General features: G+C 37.0%; 1 protein-coding gene across 3 annotated transcripts in view; it reads left to right on the top strand.

Moving 5' to 3' along the window:
* Positions 1–13,407, top strand: part of LOC149774968 (influenza virus NS1A-binding protein homolog) — a 99,050-nt gene that overhangs the window by 10,702 nt on the left and 74,941 nt on the right. Inside the window, exons 1-2 of one of the 3 annotated variants that reach the window (XM_089944597.1) lie at positions 3,043–3,058; positions 12,149–12,484. In XM_089944597.1, the coding sequence (XP_089800723.1) occupies positions 12,162–12,484 (323 nt within the window). In that variant the 5' untranslated portion in view covers positions 3,043–3,058; positions 12,149–12,161. Of the gene's footprint in view, positions 1–3,042; positions 3,059–10,842; positions 11,176–12,148; positions 12,485–13,407 lie in introns of those variants that run through there. The other 2 variants (XM_089944598.1, XM_089944599.1) reach the window with 2 other exon arrangements.

The following is a 13,407-nucleotide window of genomic DNA, read 5'->3' as shown; positions in this document are numbered from 1 at the left end:
CCAGTAGCTTCTCGTGGGTAGGTGGTTCTTCCCGGGGTTTTCCCGGGTTCTTCGTCCACCATTAATATTGGCCGCCATGCATAGCCTATCGTGTGCTGAAAAATGGCGTTAAACCCCACAACAACATCCACCCCTTCTGCTTTTTAAAAAAAAAGTTTTGACCTTCGCCAATTTGGTCTTTTTGTTTTGTTACATATTTTGTAATATTGTCTTATTTTTTTCTTCTTGTTGTTACTAGTATTAATTTAGGCTATATGATAAAATTTTGGTTGTCAAATTTTGCCAAACTTGTGATTATTTATATTTAACTAGACTGTTATGAGTGCATGCTTGTTTATTACACTCCATCTATCGTTTGGTGGGCCTCCTGCCTGTCTACATGGGATCAAGCATAAGTTTAGTTTTAATGATTTCTCTCTTTTAGAAGTATTTTTCTTTTATATATATATATATATATATATATATCTGTGTGTGTGTGTGTGTGTGTGTGTGTGTGTGTGTTATACGCATCGTTTTTATAAAGATGTTGTTCCCATATATACATTTATTTTCAGTCAGTTCTATCATCCGAACTTACGAAAGTAAATTTGTACTGTTTCACCATATTCTTCCCTTTCTGTTCTTCTACTTATTTTTTGCCGTTGTCTTTCCTCCATATTTTCCGACGTTATTGTCGATGGGTCTTTTAGAGTTCTCTTTTATCTCTTGCGTCTTCTCCCTTTATTGTGTGATAATTCTTTGGAAGGATGTTTTATCGGCTGCGACTTTGTTAAGACTATTTAAGGTTGTTTCTTCGGAAACATGTTTGTGTTCTCTACATCTGTAATCGAGGCTGGTCTCGCTACTTATGCTGGCAAAGAAATTTGCAAACATTTCTGCTTTACTTTTATTGTCAAGTCTGGGAATATTTGGGGCTATTAATTTTCTTTTACCTCTCATTTTGTTAATTCTTTGCCATGCTTACTTCGATTTTGTACTTAAACCTAGATTGGAGCAAAATCTCTCTAGGATTTTTGCTTTGCTACCATAACGAATTTTTGCTCTTTTTCTTTGTAGTTTGTAAGATCCCTAGTGCTGTTTTGTCCCCTTACATTTATTTAGGGCTTTTGTGTCTTTACTGGCCGTTAGGCACTCTCTATTCGACCATGGCACTGTGAGTTTGTGGACTATCCCTTTCATTTTGGGTATTGTGGCTTGAGCTAGTGTGTTTCGGGTTTCTAGTAAGTTATTATTAAAACTGTCGATGCCCTGGTTGTAAATATTTGTGGGTTCTATTGTTTCCTCTAACATTTTAAACATGCACCAGTTGGCTTGTTTATATTTCCATCTTGGGAGAAATAATGTATCAATTTATGTGCTTTTGAGTTGTTTGTCTATATTTATGGGGAAGAGGTCGCTTCCTAAAGTGTCCCTTTCGTCAACTTGCCATTCCTGCAAGTTTTGGTATGCAGAAGGATAGGTAGATTTCCGATCTTTGTCTTTGTCGTCTAATTGTGTGTGTGGATCGCTATCTAGTAATACCAATTTGCTTTTTTGTGCCCATTTTGCTACAATCTTTCCTTTAACGTCAGTTTTAGTCCTTCTTTATAGAGCATTGTGTGCATTAAAGTTTCCTCATGTTATTACCCATTCTCCAAGTTACTTTTTCAGTTTCTTAATATCGTCTAGTGCGAAGTTGCATTGTTTCCTAAGATTTATGTCATTACTGGTCTAGACCGCTCTGGTGGCCTAGTGGGTTAGAGCGTCCGCCTCGGATGCGGGAGGTCGTGGGTTCGATCCCCGGCCGAGTCATACCAAAGACTTACAAAAATGGTACTAACAGTTGCCTCGCTTGGCGCTCAGCATTAAGAGCTTAGTGTTAGGACTGGTCGGCCTGGTGTCAGGATAATGTGACTGGGTGGGACATCATGCTACATGTCTGCGGTATGATGTTCCAGTGCTAGTGCCACACTGCAGACATCGTAGCGATATGACTGAATAATTGTTAAAGCTACGTTAAAAATCTAAATCACACACACACACACACACACACACACACACACATTCCTGGTCTATTTATTGGAATATGTTTAGTGTCTATTTCCTGAGCTCCCTCTACATATCTACATTCTAAGAAAAGTCCTTAATTTGTTTCTATTTTCCTCGTCTTTAAATAATTCTCGATAAGTGTAATTTGTTGTTGTTGCCAAACAATAGCTTGCATTTGTTTCGCTAATCCCGCTTTAAGCTAGTATGCCTAAATGACACTATGCAGCGAATTAATACCTGTCAATGGTTTGTACATGGGTACTAACACAGCATTTAATTCATATCGAATGCGAACGAGAAATACTTTGATTCTATACCATATGCTTTGCTAATGGCTAATGGGTGGACCTGGTTTTCTTTGCTCTGGCAATAGGACAATCGACGTATTACGTCACTCAGACATTAATGCGTGCCGATACATATGGGCCGCCGACGTGTAATATCGCTGACAAAGGGAGTGGGCATGTCGTGATTTGCAGGCACACTGGCAGTCTGACAGATTTTCAGACCTAATAACCGTCACCTATCTGAGTACCACGATATAGTATATACAAATTCAAATCGTCACAGGATAGACATTTTTAAAAACCATTCTCATTAAATTTACCGTATGCGCTAAAAATTAAAACAATTTCACACCTGATAATAAGTGTGAACATAACTTAATTTGATATTATTTGATATGCTAATGAGAAAGGCGTAGCTAATTCTACTCTAAGAGCTAAGATCAGTGGCATGCCACATTGGAGACAGCAAATAGTACATAGGTCATTTAACACAGTTGGGAAACGCCTATGGCTATCACCAGTCATTCGACCCGAACACATTCTTTGGGTCAAGATCAACGGCCACGTTCATTTGTTTAAATGTAATAGATTTTGTAATGACCAATTGGATTGGCTTGTGCAGAATTCGCACCTTTTGCAAAACGTTTTAGTACATATAAGAGGAATCGGCCCACTCTCAAACCGACCTCAGAATACAAGAGTTATGCATGAAGTCAGATGACGAATTTGATTTTGCTTTACAGGTAAGACGATTGTTTTTATATATTTTTGTGTAAGTTGAATTTATTTAGCAAATTTGAGCTAGTTTTTTTAATCCCTAGAAAAGTTTTCCAGCTGAAGAGATACTCGTTATTATAATGTACCAGAACATCGACATTTTTAATAATATATCCGAATTACCAACAAGAGACGGATAGTCCCAACCATGTATTCAATCCATGGTTAAGAACTGGCGACGACATTCAAGGTCAAATAGTTTGGAGTCACTATTAATAGCGCCTTATCATGGAACAGCCACATTATACACCAACTAGTTGATATCTCAGTTGACTGTCCCCTTCATCAGACTAAACTAATACAAGAACTCCTCCTTCCTATCAGGAATCCGCATATGGAACTAGATACCATCCAACCTTAGCTCCCAACCAGCGATGTTTTTAACCTGATTTTTAGCTGAATTTTGACCCCTCAGCACATGGACATAGTTAACATAATCTGCGAGTATGTTTCTTGAGGAACCCAGCACATTATTGGAAGAAGATAAAACGATTTTATCTTTTGTTATGAACAAGTCTGTTGGTATAATATTTTTCTTTACTCCTCAAAACTCATGAAGAATTGGTTTGCAAATAACTCTAAAATATCTGAGTTGTTTAGAAAGTATTCAACTTCTCTCAATATTTTGTTTAATTTTTATTGGCGTAAAACATGGTTTCAGTCGAAAGTTATGTCAGTTTTGCGAAGAATTAAATGTTCACATTTAATTTAACACGAATGTTGTAATTTCAGATAACAGGTAATCGAAAATATTATGATTTTAAAAAGAGCGTGTAGATTAAACAGCATTATTATGGAAAGGTCTGCAAAGACAGCACATTTTAAAGAGACAGACTACCGATGTATAAGTAAACTAATTTCGAGTTGTCTACCCTGATTAACACACATCTTTACTTGAATTATGCGTTAAGTACCTGAGGCCGACAACTGCAAATAAGATATTAAAATAAATAGTGACATACAATATTGTAATAATATAAAACAGCAGATAATAAGCATTTATAGCAGAAAATATTGCTGTATTTTTAAAAGCCGAAAAATAATGAAGAAAAAAAAGAGAAAATAGGGAAAATGAGGGTGTTGAGGTGGGGTGAGATATATTCGCTTACTTGTTACGGCTCTAAGTCTTAAACTAAGTAAGGGAAAAAAGCGAAACCAGCAAATGTATTAAAATCAACCAATAATTTATTTCTCGAAGATACAGTGTAAACGTTAAAGAGACTCTTACAGTGTTGTGAATTAAATTCCAAATAATCACGAACGTGATATGACAAGTCCAAAAATATGTCATTTTCCGAATAAATTCTGATAATCTTGACTCTTCTGATGTACTAATAATCTGTAATGTCCTGACGCCACAATCATAAATTCCAGAATGGCTCTGAATGGGTTTTCAATAATCCTAAGTAGCGTTTTAGTCCTAAAATACCTCCCCGCGTGACCTACGTCGCTTTAGAATATTTTGTAAAAATATTCATTTTCTTTGACATGTTCTTAACCCTTCTAATCAACTTCTTGCTTGGCACTTACAATCACGACAAAAGTTAGGCGCACAAACGCTTTACCCATAACCCTAAATAACGGACAAAAGCCAAGCAAACAATATAAATTAAATGTACATTTAGTAGTGCAGAGACATAAGCGGTGACTAAATAATGATCACGTGTCAGCTTTCTTCAGACTTGATTTGAACCTGATTTGACAGTTTTCCCGTTTCACTTCCTCTAACTCACAACCGTTGCGAAACTATGTCTTTTATCACAGTTCTTACATATTTTTTTTGGTATAGTTCTTGCATCACTTTCATTACAGTTCTTACATCACATTTATCGCGATTCTATTTTCCGGCAAACAAATGAATATTCTGGTGTGTGTGTGTGTGTGTGTATGTTGCACAAACCAGACGAACTTGTGCAATGTAACCCCTCAAATCACATGAATTTTTGCTCGTTGTTGCATATATACACATTTTAGTATTTTGCTTACATGGCTGATCCAGAAATATCCTTTTGTATCGTTTAGGAGGAGCGTAACCAAGTGGGCGATCAGTTTTGCATTTTAGTTGCCTCTAGTGCATAGTTTTAACAATCTAATTCTAGGAAACGTTTCATTTGTTGCGAGAAAACTTTTAGGAGGGGGAAGGCACTCTCCCCGCCGCTTAAGCTTGTTTTCTACAATCTAAAAAATATGTTGGCAAGCTTATATTATTCTGAGTAATATCTAAGACTTATTCGGTCTTTAGAGAATTTGCAATTCATTTTGGAAACTCGTTTGATAAACTGTTTAGATGCCACTCTTAATTTTTCATGCAAATAACCTCGTGAACGCAACGAATTTCCATGTTTGTCATAGGCCCAGCACCCAACCAAGACCAAGAAGGTTCAAAGTATTGTTGCTGTTGTAGGGTTTAACGCCATTTTTCAGCACAAGATAGGCTATACATGGCGGCCAGTATTAATGGTGGAGGAAAACCCCGGGAAACCCCCAGAAAAAAATACCAACCCACGAGAACTTACTGACAAGCTTTCTCATATACCCACATACCTGAGACTCGAACCCACGCAGACAGACGTGAGATGGCAATGATCCGTACACTCGGCCACTCGGGGCCCCTCTTAAGTATTGTTATCTGACCCGTAAACATTGATCTTGAACAGTACATGTACATGGTTCTAGTTGGACGTTACCATGCGAGGGCAACCAGACCTACAACATAACCAATGCTTACATACCAATGCCTACAACATAACCAATGCTTTGCAATTTAAGAACACGTACCGATGTTATCATAGAGGACCACTGCTGTTCCTATATAGTGTTTCGCATAGTAAGGTGTTCTTATCGGAAATCGAATGTACACGTGAAAATTTAGGACAACTGCCACCTGCTGTCATTTTTTATTTTTTACTCTTGCTAATGGCATTTAAACTAATCTGGGTCCACGCGTGGGATTTAATTAACAAAGAGGTTTCTCATTTATTCACGTTGACAGTAAAAGTACTTACCAAAAGATTGGCCTCGTAAACATTAGCGTACACGAAGTTCGATATTATTACCGTCAGTGAAATGTAACAGAGGACACCTTAATGCAGAATTTTCAACTACTAATGCGTCTCGATAGAAAGAAAAATGGAAGTGAATAGGCTATGTATTTGAAAACGGTCATCCAGTTTTCGAAAATAACAGTTTGCTAATACCAAAACTTGAGGCGCTTTGGATTAATAAAGCGTAACGAAAGATCTGGATCTTATAATTCACATAAAAATGTTCGTAAAGTTCAATTTTGGTGAATTCTCAGTTAAAGAAGCAAAGCTGTATTCACAAAATGGAATAATCTCATGGGACTTGAACGAAGACTTTCATGGTATACAGTATATATATATATATATATATATATATATATATATATATATATATATATATATATTCAAAATTGCGAGTGATTACTTAACTCATAAGAATTTTATAGCACATCGGGAGCTGATGTAGCGCAGTTGGTAGGACGTCACACACTTAACCCACGATTCGCGGGTTCAGTATTCGACCAAACCAACCTTTGTCGGCTGCCTTGGTGTGTCCTTGAAAAAGATAGTTTGCTCCAATAATCTCTGTATGATAAAACCAAAGACGTGTTAAAACTAATCCACGATAATCAATGCTTATGCGTCATAAGCACAATTGCTGTGAAAAAGTAGTTATACAATATGTATGTCGCAATCATAAACCTGTTTATTATATCCAAAATGTTATAAATGCTCGGTGGCGTAGAGCTAAGCAAAAGATTACAATGCAGCTATATACGAATAAACCGGTTAAAAAATAGACTGGTTTTGTTCTGTTTCGCTATTTCCAATAGAATAATAAGAATTCGTTCGAGGGATTCACCTAGGATGTATAATAATGAAAGAAAATTAATTTGCCAAGTAAAGCATACACACTTCGAAATTTCATGTGGTACGTGTCAACTATATTTTGTTTTAACTGTGGTTACGGTATCAAGTTCTGGTCTCTGTAAACTGTCAACCCTCTTTAGTGCACCTTTTGTTTGGGCTTTGAATGACGCATTCTTTTTGCTTCATGGATTTTTTTAAGTCCAAACTTGAACCAATTGATTGTCGTGCTAGAATGCGCACGGAAGAATTATTTGGGAGAAGGTTTGGCTTGACACGTATTCATGACATGATGTCTTCGATAGCTTGCACATATATAGTCTCTTTTTTGTTCTTTTATCTGCTTAGTAAGGTGTATGACTCATACCCTTCAATAGCAACGATTTTCTGACCATTTAACATGGGCCATATTTTCGCAGTTTTCTGACCTTGAACACGGTTCAATTTGATCATTGATTGGTCAAGTTGATGAATTCATAGCAGTCGCGTGAAGTCGATGTTTTGGGACCTAAGTGTGCCCAGGCCTTATCCTAGGTTATGAATGCGTGGCAAAATAGAGAATAGGCGAGCGTCCAGCAGACGCTAACACACTGCGTGTCGACAAAGAAAATTTGTCATCAGATAAATTAATAAAGTTAATAAAACATTCGTCTGTTGTTGACCGTGTATAAAAAGTTTAAATTAGAAATTGCCTTCCTATCTGGTTTTACCATTTTCGTGCGTAAACAGAAAGATTTATTGGCTTATGAAATCTGTCTTAACAAGTTCATTTTGTCAGATATTATTAGATAGTTCCCGAATGACGTCATCAGCCGCCATATTTGTGGTCAGCGGTCAGATATACCGTTGACTTTATATGGTGTTTGGAAGTTGAAATAAATTCATTGAAACTCAAGATACTTTTACGAAAATTACATACATAAACAGAACGCAAATCAAGCTTTCTGTTGGCAGCTATATTTGTGATTCATAAGTTGATCTTGCTTTAGTGTGCCTTGTTAAAAATGGTAAATTATGGTTATCGCATGTACGAGAAACTACCAGGTTGCCCATCGTCCAGGTAAAATGGGCAGAACATCGTCTGCTAGTGACCTTATCGGGAAGCATCTATACCACAATGCACTCTTACTTTGCGAGCAGCATGGCACTTTGGCCCATGCAAGGCTGTCCGTATTTGTCATTTTCAACAAGGTAAATCGTGGCAAAATAAGCACATGTATGACAAACATAAATTCTGGCAGTAAACCTGTTTGGTGTTCTTTCTCTTTTCATGTGTTCTCAGACTGCCATACACAGGAAACGGTGAACTCAGTTGGTGTCATGGCAGGTGTAAAACACAGAGGCTCGTATCGCTGCTTAAAATTGACATGTCATACGTGTACTATATGATAACTAACTTCTAGTTATTATATAGTACTTGTATGACAGGTCAATTTTAAGCAACGATAGGAGCCCCTGTGGTTAGTTATTATAGAGTACATTTATGACAGGTAAATTTTAAGCAACGATACGAGCCCCTGTGGTGTAAAGCAGATAGGACCACGTACATTTTGACTTCACTCCAAGCGTGAAGTTCGCTGCATCGCAGCTTTTGTTGCCCCTACATGGCTTCACGGTAACACCAGGGTCGAATTAGGCCTTTGGAGCACCATGGGAACTTAAGATGGGGTGGATGGGGCTTATAAATCTACAAATACATCCAGAAAGCAGTCCTTACAATATACGTTATAAGTGTATAAGTCTAATAACATTATTAGGGTAAGGATTAGGTATGATCTATGTATGGTTTGTTTAAAAAGAATCAGTTTTATCCACGGCAAACAGGGAACCTCTTGCTACCACCCTTAATTTGGCCTTGGGTCTAATCTGGGTAATACGCCAACTGAACCTCCGTACCTAGCCATCCAACATATCACCTGAAATAATTATGTAAAAAAATTAGGTTCCCAGTGTATTTTAAGTGGTACACTTGCTGAAGGAACCAGAAGAGCTCATTCATGGAACACATTTTTTTTTTAAACCACACAGATTCTGTATCTCATAATTATCCCATGAAATAAAGCTCTTCTTTTATTCTCAAAACCTATAGGACTTAAGTACTGTAATTTATGGAATATTGAATTTCGATTTATAAGATTTAAAAAATGAGCATTATATATATATATAATGTGCACCATTACTTTTTGTAGTTACTACATAAATTTTTTTTGTGCACGATACGAATAAAAGTTACATTTATGTACTCACAGGACACTGCATTACTGCTTATTTAAACTCGGCGAATAAATTCATTTACCCAACTTGAATCTTCAGAATTGAAAGTCGGTGTACAATTATGAGCAGCTGAATGATCTTGTCAATGCCATTATTTCGCTCTCTCTCTCTCAACACGCACACAAGCAAAGTTTGCTTTAGTTGGTATTTGAAAATGTACATTACATTAGGAACGGTAACACGATGCTTACCAAAAGAACAGTTACCCCCAGCCTCTCAATAGGTAAGCACTGACAGGTTTCTAGCACGAGGGCGAAGAATGTGCCTTTGATGTTAATGACCTGTCGAGCACTGGGAACCTGTTTTATATATATATATATATATATATATATATATATATATATATATATATATATATGGGGTATCCAGTTTCTGTATTATATACTGTCCCTGGTGGTTTGTAATATTAGATTCCAAGAACTTATTTCATCTTCCAAACAACAGTTAAAATCAAGAGCAAGCACTTTAGCGTTCTGTAAATATGGCTGCTGATAAGGTCATATGGTTAGGGCATATACATGCAGCCTTGTTCGAAAGTACTAACTGGTCGGTGTATGATCTTCATCCCCCCCCCCCTCCCGTCCAACACATATACACACACAGACACCTTATCGATTCGAAGACCGCACACTACAAAAATGGGTACTAACATAATATTGTTATGCGTAGCACTATTCACATGGGTTTTCTTTAGTCTATGTTCAGGGACAAACACATTTTTATCACTATATATATTGCATATTGTAGAGACAGCAAACGCCCATTTTGGTGGTGATGTTTTAACAGTAACGAGGAAGGGCTTGAACTTTTTAAAATCAAAACAAAAAGAACTGTTATCATTTGAGGTTGGTTTGGTGTGGGGGTGGGGTGTAAGTTAGATCAGAATCAAGACAGTCGCCTGCCCCGTCTCTCATCCTTTTTAGTTTTGTTTTGGTGGATTTGCTTTTATTTCATTTTGCTGTTTGTCCGTTTAGCACGTTAAAGTGTTGGGTTCAGCGTTTCTCTGTTGAACAGTTATAACTGTTCCCCCCCCCCATTGTTATGTGTGTTTGATATGTATATGTCTCTAGCTCCTGTTTCACTTATTTTCCACTTTCCAGGAGCTTGCTAAGCTCCAAACTTTGGGAAACTAATATATTCCATACAATACTAATTGTATCATTTCTTTGGAAATTCTCTTTATAATGTCCCTTTCCAATTTAAAATTGAACTGGGTCTAATCTCTCTTGTGTCACGCGCACAAATAATAATAATAATAATAATAATAATAATAATTGTTGTTGTTGTTGTTGTTCTTCTTCTTCTTCTTCTTCTTCTTATTATTATGCGTATGTTTATGATTGATTTATTATCTCCCTCTCCTTTGAAAATCGTGGTGACAAACAGAGAGGTCTTCACGGTTTTTGTCGACAATGTAATGAGGACGGAGAGAGATGCTGAAGCTACATTTAATTTGAAATGGTATATGTTATGAAGTACAACGGGCAAATGTGTTATAAAGGATATGTTATAAAGTACAACGGGTAAATGTCACCCACACGTGACTGTTGCTGACAGATTGTTTGCCCGAACCATTGTCGAGTAAAAATGTTAGACACACGCCGGGCAGTGATTAAATTGGTCAGATGTAGTACATGAAACATGTAGATAAAGTGGAAAGCTTGTCCAAGATTTGATAGACGGATATCATTTGTGGCGGGGTGTACAGCAGTATAGGTGTTGGGTATAGAATCATCTTATCTTTTTTAAAATTTGAATCTCGTTTAAAGCGTTAAGGAAACAACGAGACCTCCCTTGGTTGATTACGTCACTGACCGCGCACGAGAAGACCTTCACCGGGGATTTGTAGAGCGGCATACATCTGATCACTCGTATTCTACAATGAAACAATCATAACTTGCAATATACACTATATAGCGGTAAGTAAACAACATTTTAGTCTGTGACAACACTGATCAAAAGTGGTTTCAAAGTATCGACATTAGAAATATTGTTTGTTATGTGTTTTTTTTTTTGTTTTGTTTAATGAAACCATGTGTTCTTTCGATCAAGCTCACAAATGTATGTCACGTGTCGCTAATGTTTACAAATGGCATCTATCTTTAATCGGCTGACTGTGCGGGAAAAAAATTAAACAGATAGATAATAGCAAACATATCACTTTTGCTGGGAAAAATAAATGTGGGGCCAAAAATATGTTGATATGGATCCAACATACATTTCGGTGAATTTTATGGCGGGATTTGTTTCAGATATCTCCTTTACAGATCACACGGGATCGTTACAAAGGAAATGCTGACTTGCTCCACAGCTTGTATTGATTTATGGTCGAAGAAGCGATTATCCATGCCATTGATGCTTGCCTTTGCATGATGCACGTGTAATTCACTGTACATGGAAAATTGGTAATATTGTTCCCAAACTGCCAAAAAAAAAATAAAAACCCAACGTGTTTTTGCAATTGAGATATATTAGATTTGATTAGTTTGGTTTACAATACATTTGAAACCAATTGTTCTATCCGAAACACACAGAAAATACCATGTGCATTTTACGTTTGAAACCAATTGGTAGGATATTTAGTGTAAAGATAATTAGAGTAAAATATTTTGTTGAAAAACATGTCCACTTGCTGAGCTCTGTGGATCCAATGATAGGATTTTAACCTATACATTTTTTGGTTACAAGTCTGGCACTATCCACTGAGCCACCTAGGCTCCTGCCTCCATTAGTAGTTGTTAGGACCTGAATATTGGCACACAAGGCCTATTCTATTTCCCTGGACCCACACGGGGATTAAGATTTTGGATTTTAACTGAATGGAATGTTAAAGAGGTACATGAATCTTCGAGAGGTATTTAGTTCAATAATGTCTATGTTTTATACTTACAGAACCTACGGTCCAATGGAACTCCATGTGAATGGTGATTCTGGTCTATTTGAGAGACTTCAGCATGAGGAGTCATCTCATTATGGTCAGATGCTCAACTTCCTTAACCTCTTCCGTAAAAAACGACAGTTTTGTGATGCCAAACTTGTTGTTGGTGCAACGGAAATTGATGTTCATCGAGCTGTTCTGTCAGCTGCGAGCAACTATTTCCTCGAAATGTTCAGGAAGTCTGAGGAAGAGGGGATGGGTTCAGTACGAGCACCACAGACTGTGTTCAAACTAAAGGAGATGGACCCAGTCAGCTTTCAGCATCTTCTGGACTTCATGTATACAGGAAGGTAAGGTTGAATTGATTCATTTGAGATGACGTGTGTGTGGCAGTGCCATTTTTTTCAGGCCATGACAATCCCAAGAATACGATAATTTCTCAAAATAATGCGCCTTACAAAACTTAAATTATGAACTGTTTTGTCATAATTGATACAAAGTCTTGGTTGGCAAAGAACATTTTCAAGCTTTGTTATGCTTCCAGGCACATTTGTCCTGACCTGACCCATACACGTCAACCATTACACTTTTGGCTTAATCATTACGCTTTTTTCCACTAAGTTATGCTTTACGCGTAAATGTATTCAGATTGCGCGTTTTTGGTATATCCCCATCCTAACAAAAATAATTTGTTTTCTCATTTTTATTAGCATCCCATTAATCCCAGACTGCATTCTAGAACAGACGGCTTTTGTGTAACTACAGTATAAGAGTATGCTTGTCTGAAAACTTGCAAGCACTTTCGTAACAGTATTATGTTCTATTTATAGCAGTTGCCCTATTTCCAAGAAACATGCTGGTTTTACTTTCAACTTTTGACCTCGGTTGCTATTTATAGCAGATGTATGGCTTAGTTAGAAGAGGACAGACTGGTTTTCTAACTTTTAATTTTTGTTCGCCGATTCTTTGTTCTAATTCATATCTAGTACAGAACCAGTCTGTAGGTATTTGGCGCTAAAAGTCAAGTCAGATTTATTCTAGTTGATGCGTGTGTTAGAGCAAAAATATTTAAAAAATAAGTTCACAGATGGATTAGGAAAAGATGAAAAATGATTCAGAGATGAATACATGAATTACACAACACAGCGATCCATTATAATGAAGCTTTGCGCCCCTTGCAGGCTGCGTGGAAAGGATTTTAATATTGATCATGGTGGCAACACAAAGAAACCTTGAATTAGCTCTTTTCACTAAGGTAATTTCTTATTTGCAG

The sequence above is a fragment of the Sinohyriopsis cumingii genome, unplaced genomic scaffold (assembly GCF_028554795.1).
Source record: "Sinohyriopsis cumingii isolate HCF-2022 unplaced genomic scaffold, ASM2855479v2 utg000066l, whole genome shotgun sequence".
NCBI lineage: Eukaryota > Metazoa > Mollusca > Bivalvia > Unionida > Unionidae > Sinohyriopsis > Sinohyriopsis cumingii.
The sequence above is the reverse complement of the archived record's forward strand: the minus strand, read 5'-3'. Positions and strand labels throughout refer to the sequence as shown.